Genomic DNA, 12,404 nt, shown 5'->3' with positions numbered 1-12,404 from the left:
CTGCCATACAGGTGAAAACTCCTGTAAGGAGACTCGTCTTGTTCAGAAGATCCAGAATAATAGGCGCTTAATTAAATACACAGTTAGAGCTATGCAGTGTTTAAAAGTTGTATTTCCATCCATCAAGGACATGGAGGATTTCTCCTTCTGGTAAAGGCCTGGTAAGAGAAGGTGAGGAATTTAGTCCTGTTGTTTCCACAGGTTCTATTTAGTGGTGGAAGGGGAAGGTAAGGGGAAGCCGTGAAGTGTGAGGGTTTCTACTGAGCTCCGAACCTCTTCTCTTGCAGCGCTTCAAGTCCTGCGTGTGTCGACGGTACAATGACTTCGTGGTCTTCCACGAGATGCTGCTGCAGAAGTTCCCGTACCGCATGGTGCCGGCCCTCCCGCCCAAGAGGATGCTGGGAGGTAAAGCTGGGTTTGCTGGTGGCCAGGGGGCGTAGGGGGGTGGGGTCCCCCCACCCTGCGCTGAGGTCCTGGCTCCGTGATGGACGCCACTCTCCACTCGTGGCCCATCTTCCTCTGGCCCTCTGCCCAGCAGGAATGGGACGGTAGCAGGGCTGTGGTGCAGCCCCAGCCCCTGGGGAATCTGGGCGCAGCTGTGGCTTAGAGCCCAGGTCTGAAACGGGACGGTGACATCACCTGGTGCCCTTAGCTACGTGAGCCTCCTGCTTGATAACTGACACGTAGGGAAGTGCCCCCTTCTGCAAGGGAGAAGGAGTGTACCCCAGTTCTCCTTCCCAGAGGACAGAGGCCAGGCGTCCTGGGGCTCCTGAGTGGGGGACCAGGAGCGCTGTTTGTTTTGCCGGCTCTGGGAGAGCAGTGGGTACCACCATAGTGTAACGTGTTCTGCGAGAGAACAGAAGTGAATGTCAGCCCAGTGATCTAACCTGCGTCTCAAAGGAGATGAAAACGATAGCAGATGGCTGTCTCATCTTCATGCTTCACCGGCAATTACCTGGGGCTAGGTGAGGGATCACAGGTGTCCCCGGGCCCCTGCACTGGCCCGTCTCTCCCAGGGTTCCAGAGTGCGGGAGGCAGCTGAGGCCTCCTCTCAGGTCTCGTTGATCTTCACCCACAGCCCTTTGCTCAGATTCTAGATGAAACCCGATCCGAAGGCAAGTACCCAAAGCTGACCGTCGATTTTCTGCCGTTTTCCACCGTCCTAAAGTGCTTGCGCGCTCACTGGTCTCTGACTAGATCAGGGTCTGATAGTGTCCTTTTCTTTTTGCCCCACCTGAGCACGTGGGACAGATACTGTCCCGTGGGAGGGGAAGGATGCTGAGGGCAGGAGTTGGAAGTACTTTGGGAGCAAGGTGGATGCTTAGTGAAATCCAGGCATCGAGGCTGATTGGGTGTGGGTAGGGTTTAGAACCTGGACACTGTCGTGCAATGCTTGGTCCTGTGACTCAGCCTTAAGGAAAATGTAGCCTTCGATGGACGGGGTCCTCGTGGCCTTGAGGGGGGAGATCCTCTTCCAGCTTTCTTTCAGTAATTTAAAAGTAATACTTTCAATACCATTTTTGTTTGTGGTCAGATTTAAATACTCTCAGTGCATCATTGTACACTTGGACGTTTTTGCGCTTGGAGTGAAAATCCGTAACCCAAAGGAAAGCGGTTCACAATTGGAGAGTGAGTAATGTGAGCAGGAAAACCGGGTCAGATTAATGTATGAGTTCAGGAAAGCCCGTTTGTTCATAGAGAGCAGCGTCAGAAAGGGACCACAGTGAGGGGTCCAATGCCATTGAGTAAAACCAGCGGGTTGTGTGGTTTTCCTCGGCAGATCCCGGACCGGGCATGTCCGTAGGCGGCAGGGCGCGGAGCTGGGGGTCTGGTGCGCCTTCTGCAGCCTGTGGTCCGTGTCCAGTGCCCCCGGCTGGCCCTGTGGCTTGGAGAGCTCTCCGCGTGGGAGGCATTGGGCACTGAGAGCGAGGTCGCGGGGGCGCGTGCCCCAGGCTCTGTGTGGTCACTCCGTGTTCTGCGTCCAGCCGACAGGGAGTTCATCGAGGCCCGGAGGAGAGCACTGAAGCGCTTCATCAACCTGGTGGCCCGGCACCCGCCCTTCTCCGAGGACGTTGTTCTCAAGCTCTTCCTGTCCTTCAGTGGCCCCGTGAGTACCTGCCGCACAGCTGTCTGCGTGCGGCGGCCTGAGGCTCCCCGGGTCTTATTTTCATTCTTTTTTTTTTCGGCCGCGCCGCGCGGCTTGTGGGGTCCTAGTTCCCCGACCAGGGATCCAACCCAGGCCCACAGCAGTCCCACTTATTTTCATTCTTAAATTTGCTTTTGTTTCGTGCTCTCCCCTTAATCCCCTTGTTTGGGTGCCATGACAGAATCTATTTACCTGGGACAAACACAGATATGACTTATATTCTCCCAAGGTAACAGGTTGAGTACGATTCTAAGAGGCATCCCGGTTCCGACTTCGCAGGGTTTTGTGTGGAAGGGGTGGCTTTTCAGCGCAGTCTCTGAGGGTTTGAAGCTGATACACAGGAGCCTCTGTGGTTTGGAGGGTTGACAGACAGGCTAGCGACTCCAGATGTGAATGTGCATTTACTTAAAAAAGAAGGCTGAGGACTTCCCTGGCAGTCCAGTGGGTGAGACTCCGCCCTTCCACCGCAAGGAGAGCAGGTTCCGTCCCTGGTCGGGGAACCAGGATCCTGTATGCTGTGCGGTGCGGCCAAAATAAAAAAATAAAACAAAAGGAAGGCTGGGTTGGACTCAGTGCCACGGGGAGCGCCCGCTGAGTCTCCCCGGCCGAGCTGCAGGGTGGACTTGTGTCCTGGGGAGTGAGCTCTGTGTGGGCCTTGACTCCGGTGCGACGTTGGAGCAGCAGCATCGTCCTCCAGGCTGCCGTCAGGCCGTCCTGGTCTGTCAGGACGCCGAGGCACAGCCCGATGACGCACCGCCTGGACAGCCCCGTGTGCCCAGGGCTGAGCTCTTCGGAGGCGGAGAGGCTTCCCCGAGGGACCCTCTCCTTGTTGGGGTGGGCGGAGGGGGCTCCAGCGAGGACACCCCACATGGCCTGCGGTGGGACAGACGTGCCCTCACCGGCCGCGGGAAGATGCGGGCGCAGAGACGCAGAGGTGGATTCCACACGAGCCTGGCCGCCTCCTTTACCTCTCTCTCCCTGGAGGCCAAAGGGGCCTTTGACCCCTAGAGACACTGTGGCCTTTCACTGCGATGCCCGGGGGGCCTGTCGGTCGGCCCCTTTTATGGGACCCGTTCCAGACATCCAGGGAATGCATGCTGTGGCCTTCTGCCCTTGAGCTGGGAGGGTGCGTCTTTCGAACCCTGGGACTGGACAGGCTTCTGTAGAACTGGGATCTTTACCACAGCAGAGGGATGTGGTGGGACGAGGGAGCTACGCTCAGCTCCAGGCAGAGGGAGGGTGGTGGGAGGGCGAGCCGCTGCAGAAGCCGGGTGGCGTCAGGCTCCAGAGATGCCTGTCCCTGGGCCTCCCAGCACCATTTGCTTCTTGGTAAAATGAGGGAATTGGGACAGATGCTCTTCAAGGCATCTCTGAGATGTTACGATTCCTTCACCCACACACAGCTGCGCGTTAGGGTCTCTGCCTGTATCCTCCGTGGCTCTCTGTGGGGCTCGTCTTAAGGCTCGGCTTTGCCAGGGAGCCTCCCTTCAGAGGGCAGAGCTCAGAGCCAGGGCTCGGGACACAAGTGCTGCCCTTTCTCTGCCATCAGCTCTCCCAGGGCTCTGGGGGCCCTGACCCCATGGGTCTGATCATAGGAAGGAAGGAGACTTCAGTCCCTGTCTCTGTGCCCCACGTGGGACCTTCCAGGATCTAGTGACTCCGACGTCTGTCCCAAGTACTCACGTCCCTGGTCTGGAGGTGGAGTTTCCGTTTTTCTGGAGAGAGAGCTCCACTCCAGAGCTGGAGTTTGCAGTCCTGTCACGAGGTCGAGCTTTCCTGCCTCTGGAAGACCGACCACCCCAAAGGTTAAGGCCAATGGGAAACAAATGGAACAGGAGACAGGAAGAGATTACAGAATACTTACGTTAAAGCAAACACACGGAGGGCTTCCCTGGTGGCGCAGTGGTTACGAATCCGCCTGCCAATGCAGGGGACACGGGTTCAAGCCCTGGCCCGGGAAGATCTCACGTGCCATGGAGCAGGTAAGCCCGAGTGCCACAACTGCTGAGCCTGCGCTCTAGAGCCCGTGAACCACAACTACTGAGACCACGAGCCATAACTACTGAAGCCCGTGCACCTAGAGCCCGTGCTCCGCAACAAGAGAAGCCACTGCAATGAGAAGCCCGCGCACCGCAACGAAGAGTAACCCCTGCTTGCTGCAACTAGAGAAAGCCCGTGTGCAGCAGTGAAGACCCAATGCATCCCCCCCCCCCCCCAAAAAAAAGGCCAACACGTGGAGACCCTGCTTTCTGGTGGCTCAGTTGGTCTCACGCCTCTGGTTCTGTGGCTGGTTGAGGGTCAAGTGTTTCTCTCTCGCTTTTGCAGGATGTGCAGAACAAGTTAAAGGAATGCGCTCAGTGTGTGGGAGACGAGTTCATGAATTGTAAGCTGGCTGCTCGGGCCAAGGTACTTTTTGATTTTGATGATCCCTTCCCCCAGAGCAGTAACCATGTGAGCAGTTAGTGATGTTTGTTTTGCCTCTACTGTGTGCCAGACATCGTGCTAAGACGGGTCGCGTGGTTTTCTCCCTTGACCCTTGTTTCAGTTGATCTGAAACCCAGTGGGTGTCACGCCCATTTTACAGACGAGGAAACAGAGAGAGAGGCTGCCATTTGCAAGGTCCCAAACGCCTAGGCAGAGGGGCCCAGGTGTGACTGAGCGCTCTCCGACCACAGGGCCCACCGGCCCCTCGTGCCATGTCCTCAGGCATTTCATGATTCAGATGGATGGATGCTCGGTCATCAGCTTTTTGGATTTCAGGGGATTGATTGTTGCACTGGTTTATTTTTAAATTTAGTTAATCTGGTCTCTTTCTCAAAAGGATGAAAGTAGCTATTTGGTACCTTTTTTTTGTTATTTCTTCTTAAACTACTTCTCCGTACAAAAATACAGACTCCTTTACCTTCATTTTATTTCCTAAGCATTGTGTAGTTAACATTAGTTACTATTAATGGGTAGTTACTATTAAAGCTGGTGAAAAGTTACCCTTCGGGAATAAATGAGGAAATGCAGAGGCCGGGCCCTCGTGCAGAGTCAGGACCGCACGTTGATCGTGTCGAGTTTGCAGATCGTATTTTTTGCGGTGTGCGTGTAGTGTTGGTTTCTGTGTCTCTTTTGGACGAGAAGAGGGGTCCAGGGCGGGCGCTGGAGAAAGAAGTGAGCTCCTGGGCTGGGCGCTGCGTGACCTGGCCTGGCGGTCTGGGCTCGTTTACCTGCTCGGTCGACGGAGTTGCTTCCGCTCCTGCTGGTCGTCTTTTCTGGAAGGTTTTCACGTCTGGTGATGCACAGTCTCCTCCCCCTCCCCCGTCAGGACTTCCTCCCAGCCGACATCCAGACTCAATTCGTCATCAGCCGGGAGCTGATTTGCAACATCTACAACAGCTTTCACAAGCTCCGCGACAGGGCTGAGCGGATGGTGTCGCGGGCCATCGACAATGCTGCTGACCTCCTCATCTTCGGGAAGGAGCTGAGGCAGGTGACCCTGGTGGGCTCCATGGGGCCAGTTGTGTGGGGCGGGGTCTTTAGCCTTTGGTGGCGGGCTCGGAGCAGAAAGTGTGTTTACCATAATGACTCTCGTTCTGACTCGTTCTACCCCAGAGGGGAAGGAAAGGGCTGGGGAGACGAGATCGCATTTAGAAGAAAGAAGAGAGATGGAGAGTGTAGGCAGAGCACCGGGGTTCCCAAACGTAGGGGCTCCCCCCGTTGTCAGGATCAGACCTGAGAAAAGGTTCATCTGATCCGGGAAGGGCCGTGCTCGGCTGGTCACGCTTCCTCTCCTCTGGAGGAGGGGCCGGGCCTCGAGCCAGGATGCTGCCCTCTGCAGCTGTCCCCAGAACTGCGTGCCACAACCCTGCTGTGCACACGTTCCCTCGGGGTCTCACTGACAGTCGGCTCCAGGTCTTGGTGGATCGAGATCCTGCCTTTCTGCCCGACTCCCAGCGCTCCTGCGCTTCACGTAGCAGGCGTCTCGGTTGGGAGATGTGCAGGGCGGCCACCCTGGGGTGGTGTGCTGTTGGGCAGAGGGGGGCGTCGGGGGGGCTGCCGCCCAGCTTCCAGGCCAGAGTGTCTCTTCCCCTGTGTGTTTCCTTTCTCCTCAGTGCTTTAGGGTCTGACACGACCCCGCTCCCCTCCTGGGCCACTCTGAACAGTAGCACGTGGGGGTCCCTCAAACAGGCGCTGAAAGGCCTGTCCGTTGAATTTGCACTGCTCGCTGACAAGGCTGCACGGCAGGTGAGTGGGTTTGCTCTCCGAGGTGCTTGTTTCGGAGAGCACTCTGTACCGTGGTGTGCGGGAGCGTCTCCTCAGGTGGACGTCACAGTCGAGTCCTGAGTGAGTGGTAGGGTCGGAAGGGCACGTCCCCGTCTGCTCCGGGTGCGGCTCCCTGTGGGTCCTTTACGCGCTTGAGAGGGTTGCTAATGATGTGGACAAATTGGGTTCTGGTGTCTGAGATCTGACCTTGCTGAGATGAGATGTGCTGTGTCCCTGGAGATGTAACGTTGCACTTCCCAGGGTGTTCCGGGTGGACCCAGGTTGCTCCCATGGTGCTGTCATAGCCAAGCAGCATTTGGCCACTTGAAAGCTCATCAGAACAGCCAAGCTCCCAGCACCCCCAGAGGATCCCCCGTGTCTCACCCTAGACACCCAGTTTACCTCAGGAAATGCTTCTGCTCTATGGGCAGGTGTTGTTTGTGGAAATCTGCAGTCTTGTAGTCGTTGGGGTTAATTTGCAGGTACAGTGTTTACCGTCAGAGGAGATGTTCATCTGGGTGCGTTTATGCTATAAAACTGTTACATAATTTGGAGGGTGAGAGTTTGCTTCCTAGTGCTTGGGGAAATGGGCTTTAGGCTGCTGGTAGCTGGTTTTAAATGCATTGAAATGGAGGCCTTGCTACCCGGCTGAGGCTCAAAGCTCCTTAGTAGCGAGCCATGGAACCACAGCAACAGGTGGGTCTGGGGGGTTGTCAGGCTCCAGGTGGGATGCTCAGGTGCCAGGACAGCTCTAAGTGATGAAAAGGGAATCCGACCACGTTCCTGGCATGGAAAGTGCTGGGTGTTCTTCCCCTGTGGTCCCCGTGCCTGAGTGTGTCTTTCAGACACTGAGCGTCGCGCGGAATTGGCACCGGGGCCCAGTCCATCTCCAGGTGAGAGGAGCCCACGTTTCCATGGCGGGCGGCGTGGGGTTGGGGACCAAGAACGTGGTGTCAGAGGACTGGCTGGGTAGAGAGGCGGGCGAGCTCGGGCAGCCTGCTTTGTGCTGGCCTGTGTCTTATGCTGGGACCTCGCTCGGGCTGCTTTGGTGCCTGGGTACTTTTCTCTGTGATTAGAAACAAGGGAGCTGGCCTAGATCATTAACAGCTTTTTGTTTAACCCTTGGCCCTGTACTCAGAGCTGAGTCTGTAAAACATGCACACGAAGCTGTTCTGTTGCTGGGACCCAGGCCCTGGGCCCACAGCTCCCTCTTGGACAGGTAACCTGGAGGGGGTGCACAGAGCGGGGTGGGAACCCCAACTCGATCATTTCCAGCATCTTTTCTGATTCAGACTTGGATGCTGCTTCTGCCCTGACGAGGGGAGACGGGCGTCAGGCTTCTGACGTGGTGCGGTTTGAAGTTCCTCCTGCCTCCGAGGTTCCTCACAAATGCTGCTTTGCAATGTCATGTCTGCGCGGTGCTGTTTCCTGAATTTCCCTCATTGCTCTTGGTGGTTTCTATGTTGAAGTGAAATCAGTACAGTTTTTTATTTTTGCCGCACGCGGGCCTCTCACTGTTGTGGCCTCTCCCGTTGTGGAGCACAGGCTCCGGACGCGCAGGCTCAGCGGCCATGGCTCATGGGCCCAGCCGCTCCGCGGCACGTGGGATCTTCCTGGACCGTGTCCCCTGCATTGGCAGGCGGACTCTCAACCACTGCGCCACCAGGGAAGCCCCCCATCAATACAGTTTTAACACAAAACTGGATCAGATGGCCTGTCAGGACTTTCATCCGTCAGAGCTAGGGTTCCATTTCACTCTTGCTGTGCAAGTGAAGATATCAGAGGGCTAGTTCTAAATTCCGTTTTTCTGTATCACGGTTTTATTCTCCCCAGACCTGTTAGGAGACCTGATAACTATGTCCCAGCCAGACAAGCGAGACTCACAGTGGGGCTGTTTCTTCCTTGGTGCCAGGGCGTGTGCTTTCTGTAAAGGCACACGTGCTGGTGGTTTAGGGCCGTGCACAGCACCAGAGCAGAAATGGGACTTGGGAGCAAATGACACGCGCAGGAGTCCCCCTGCTACACACCCGGGGAGGAACCTCTGTCCTCCTGTGTCCCCTGCCCAGTCAGGAGGGACAGGGCACCTGTGGCCATCTGGTATTTCCCTTTCTGAGTTGAAAAAACCTGCAACATGCCTGTTATTTTCCTGTCACCTTACTGGCTAGAACCTTGACTGTGGGTGCGGGATTGAATGGCTGGGAACCTCTGGGCTCAGCGGGCCCGAGGGCGCAGGGTCCCCTGAGTTGGTGCCAGAGCTTGGGTGGAAGCCCCCGGCTCCCATCCAGCGCTTGTGTCCCCATCGGTCTTGGACTTCTCTTCATTTCTTCTGCCTGCACCCTCCTCATACCAGGTCTGATGTGTGGTTTATGGGGTGAACTTTTCATTCTCTGCCGTGGCTGGAGCTCTAGAGGCTTTAGAAGGGGCTTGGTTTCCCGGAGGAGCCGGTGCTGCACTTGGGAGAGGTGCTCAGCGCACCCGAAAGAGGGACTTGACGCATATTGGTGGCTGAGGGATGTGAGGGTGCGAGAGCCCCCCAGCACACGTGGCTGGGACCACAGAGCTAGCATGGGGGCGTTCCCTGGAAACCACCGTAGCCTGACCGTTGCTGTGGCGACGGGGGGAGGGTGCGTGGTGGCCTGCAGGCCCGTGTTTGCCGTGCCTGGAGCAGGAGGTGGAGAGACCGCGCTTCTCCCTCATGCTGCCCTCCCTCGTCTCCAGCCACCAACTCTGAGCCCAGAGCAGCCCAGCCCAGGGCTTTGGCACCAACTCCTCCTGCCCGGGAGCGGCTCTGAGCATCGGTGCCCGTTGGCCGTGTGGACGTGGCTCGTCCGTGCGAGCGGCGCTGGGCTGCACGCCTCGTGGGTGCGGTGGGTGACTCCGGGAGCGGGGCTTCACCCCGTCGTTACCAGGACACCCAGTCGGTGAACAGCCCCCTCCCATGACGCCGCGGGGCCCCCCCGCGTCAACCTGGGTGCAGAGGTGTGTGTGGGGTCCGCGCCCCCCCAAAATCTTCAGATTCAGTCCCATAGCTGCACACCCTCCCCTTGGCCCCTCGCAGGCCGCGCTTCTCTCCCTTTCGTTGAAACCGCAGCGATTCCCCTCGTCGCCGGTGCATCCCTCCCACTTGCTCCCCCGTTTAAACCCAGCCCCACTGTCTGCGGACGGCCAGGCTGCTGGGCGGGTAGGGAGGCGAGCAGACGCGAGGTGGGCACAGGGCACCCGGCCCTCGTTCTTGTCCACCTGCGGGTTCTGAGGCTTCGGCCTCACGTCGGCGGGCTGTCGTGTGGACGGGGCCCCCTGCACAGCTAGCCCGCGGTTATGGGGGCCGAGCCAGCCCAGACCCGCGGTGGGTGTGCGCCCTTGGCTCTGGGTCCTGTGTGCTCGGTCGGTGTTGGCCCACCTGCCCGGTGTTTTCCAGAGCAAACAGGAGGAGAACGACGTGGTGGAGAAACTGAACCTCTTCCTGGATTTGCTCCAGTCCTATAAAGTGAGTCTCGGCTGCTGCCTGGTCAGGGACAGAGCTGTTGAGAAGGCTGCTGTGACCTTTCAAGGGTGTGATTCTGGGGAACATGGAAAAAGAGCCTGAAGCCAGGGCTGCGGGGTGCGGATGGGCCTCCTGCAGGCTCCCCGGGGGAGGGGGGTGTGCGTCCTGCAGGGTGCTGTGGGCAGGCCTCTGGCTTACCCGATGTGAGAGCGAGGGGCGCGTGCGCGTGAGTGTGTGTGTGTGTGTGTGTGTGTGTGTGTGTGTGTGAGTGTGACTGCCATCGCTCTTTATAAACACACGAGGGGCTGGCCCAGTGGGAGCCGCCTCTTCTAGGGTATGGAGGTTCTGGGAAGTCAGGCCTCAGCTCGGGGCAGGGGCGGCTTTCCAACCATCGGTGGCGGGATGGATCGTCTGTGAGCCCTGAGGATCCTTTGTGCTGAGCTCAGGGGGAGCTGGCCCAGCGCCGGTGGGGAAGGTTCTAGAAGGGGTTCCTCTACTGGGTGGGACAGCAGCCAGTGAGTGGCCTCTGAAATTGCAGCCCTGTGACTCCGTGGCTAGTATTCCCACAGGAATCGTGATCGGGGTTACGTTAGGGCCCCAGGGAAATGCCAGTGCGTCATCCTTTAGGAGACTAATCTTGCTGCTGGAGGGGCACTGCCTTTCTGGAAGTCGGTCAGCATTACGTGTGAGGTCCAGGGCTGTCCCCGCTCTGCGCTGGTCATTTCCCCGTGGGTTTCTGGCTCTGCTGATTTGCACCGTGACCCCCTCACAGCTCGCCCCGGGTGGCTCAGCCGGACGCTCCCTTCCACGAACACCGAGAGTGGAGTGAGCGGGGTGCGTGTGAGCTGTTTCTAAGCAGGAAAAGCCGTCCTCGGCCCCAGGCGTGGAGGCCGCGTGCAGCGGGTGCCATCTGTGTCTCCCGCCTCCTGGGCTGACCTGCCACCTCCTCCCGGCAGGACCTGTGTGAGCGGCACGAGAAGGGCGTGCTGCACAAGCACCAGCGGGCGCTGCACAAGTACAGCCTGATGAAGAGGCAGCTGACGAGCGCCGCCGTGCAGAACCGCGAGCCCGAGTCTGTGGAGCAGCTGGAGTCCCGCATCGTGGAGGTGGGCCGGGCGGCCTGGGCCCGCCTGCGAGGCGGTGGGTGGGCCTGAGGGCACCTTCCCACACCTGCCGCCGGGCCCCGGGCCGCCGTCCGTTCCCCCCCCCCCCCCACCCCGGCTTCCTGAGCTGCTGGGACGCTGACGCCCGAGCACCGGCTGACGGAGCCGGTGTGACCGATGTGTCGCACGGAGGGGGGGCCTGGCCCTGGGCTCAGGAGGGGCGGGGTGTGGGCCCTGGCGCTCCTGCTTCCCACCGTGTGCTGGGCCAGTCGCGAGGGGCTCTCTGCTCTGCAGCAGGAGAACGTGATCCAGACGATGGAGCTTCGCAACTACTTCTCCCTGTACTGCCTGCACCAGGAGACGCAGCTGGTCCACGTCTACCTGCCCCTTACCTCCCACATCCTCGGGGCCTTCGTCAGCTCCCAGATCCAAGGGCACAAGGAGGTGGGTCCCCCACACAACACCTGGCCGTCCGGGCCAGCGCCCTTCGTCCTGCAGCAGCCCTTCCTGCAGGTCTGGCAGCCCTGCGGCTGACCGTGAAGTTGCTTAGGAAATGAGTGCAGTGGGTGAGCTAGGACTTGGAACCGTTCCCGTCCAAACCTGCTCGTCCCGTGGTAGTCGATGATACTCCTGACGTTGTCCTTGTGGCTCCCGGCGGGCGGGGTGGTGGGAGAGCAGAGCAGGACCGTAAAGGAAGGATTCCTTCGCTTCTGGAGGAGTTCCAGACAGAGGTCAGAGGCAAAGCACATGGAATCGCCAGGAATGAGAGCAGACAGTGGGTGTCAGTGTGAGGAGGTGCAGGGGGACCGCAGATGGGGATATTTCTGTGAAAACCCTGCTGAGCCCTTGAGAAGCGCCGTGACGGGCCGGGGACCCTGCGGACTGCGCGGACAGCCGGGGTCAGCCACAGCTCTGGCTTGGGTTTGGCTCTTCGCCCACTGCCCCCAGGTGCAGCCTGGGATGTGTGTGCGGCCAGGGCTGAAGGGACACTTGCAAGGTCCCTGCCCGGTTCTGCGTTCGCTGGCCTCATAGTAGCCGACGCCCTCCTTCTCTCTGACGCCCTCCACCCTGGGCTCCTTCTCGGCTCTGGGGGCGCCGGCACCTCCTGTGAGGGACACACCTGCCGGGTGCCACGTCTAGCTCTTTGATACGCAGGCGGGGGGCGGGGAGGTAGCGTAGGCTCAGACTCTCTGAACCTCACATCCTAGCTGTCTCAGCTTCCAGCTGTGCACCAGTTCTGAGCTCTGAACGGCCTTGGTTGGGTTGTTTAAGCTCTGCGCCAGTTTTCCCTACCTGGCAAGTGGCGTAGAATGTGACCCTTGCAGCCTTCCGAGACCGGCTCCGGGATTTGGTGGAAGTGGGCTGCTTGGTCGTCGTCCTGTGGCCGTGCTGGGCACACACCTGCCCCGCAGCCGTCCCTGAC

The 12,404-nt window shown here is 58.9% G+C and overlaps 1 protein-coding gene across 4 annotated transcripts in view; it reads left to right on the top strand.

Moving 5' to 3' along the window:
• The window catches only part of SNX8 (sorting nexin 8), a 43,288-nt gene that overhangs the window by 25,450 nt on the left and 5,434 nt on the right, over positions 1-12,404 (top strand). Inside the window, exons 3-10 of one of the 4 annotated variants that reach the window (XM_030760601.2) lie at positions 288-405; positions 1,986-2,107; positions 4,472-4,552; positions 5,457-5,617; positions 6,244-6,376; positions 9,813-9,881; positions 10,835-10,984; positions 11,279-11,425. In XM_030760601.2, the coding sequence (XP_030616461.1) occupies positions 288-405; positions 1,986-2,107; positions 4,472-4,552; positions 5,457-5,617; positions 6,244-6,376; positions 9,813-9,881; positions 10,835-10,984; positions 11,279-11,425 (981 nt within the window). Of the gene's footprint in view, positions 1-287; positions 406-1,985; positions 2,108-4,471; positions 4,553-5,456; positions 5,618-6,243; positions 6,377-9,112; positions 9,374-9,812; positions 9,882-10,834; positions 10,985-11,275; positions 11,426-12,404 lie in introns of those variants that run through there. The other 3 variants (XM_022563546.2, XR_016387711.1, XM_089895521.1) reach the window with 3 other exon arrangements.

Source organism: Delphinapterus leucas, chromosome 15 (assembly GCF_059928025.1).
Source record: "Delphinapterus leucas isolate spDelLeu-1000000601 "Yukka" chromosome 15, BTC_Dleu_Yukka2, whole genome shotgun sequence".
Lineage (NCBI taxonomy): Eukaryota > Metazoa > Chordata > Mammalia > Artiodactyla > Monodontidae > Delphinapterus > Delphinapterus leucas.
The sequence above is the reverse complement of the archived record's forward strand: the minus strand, read 5'-3'. Positions and strand labels throughout refer to the sequence as shown.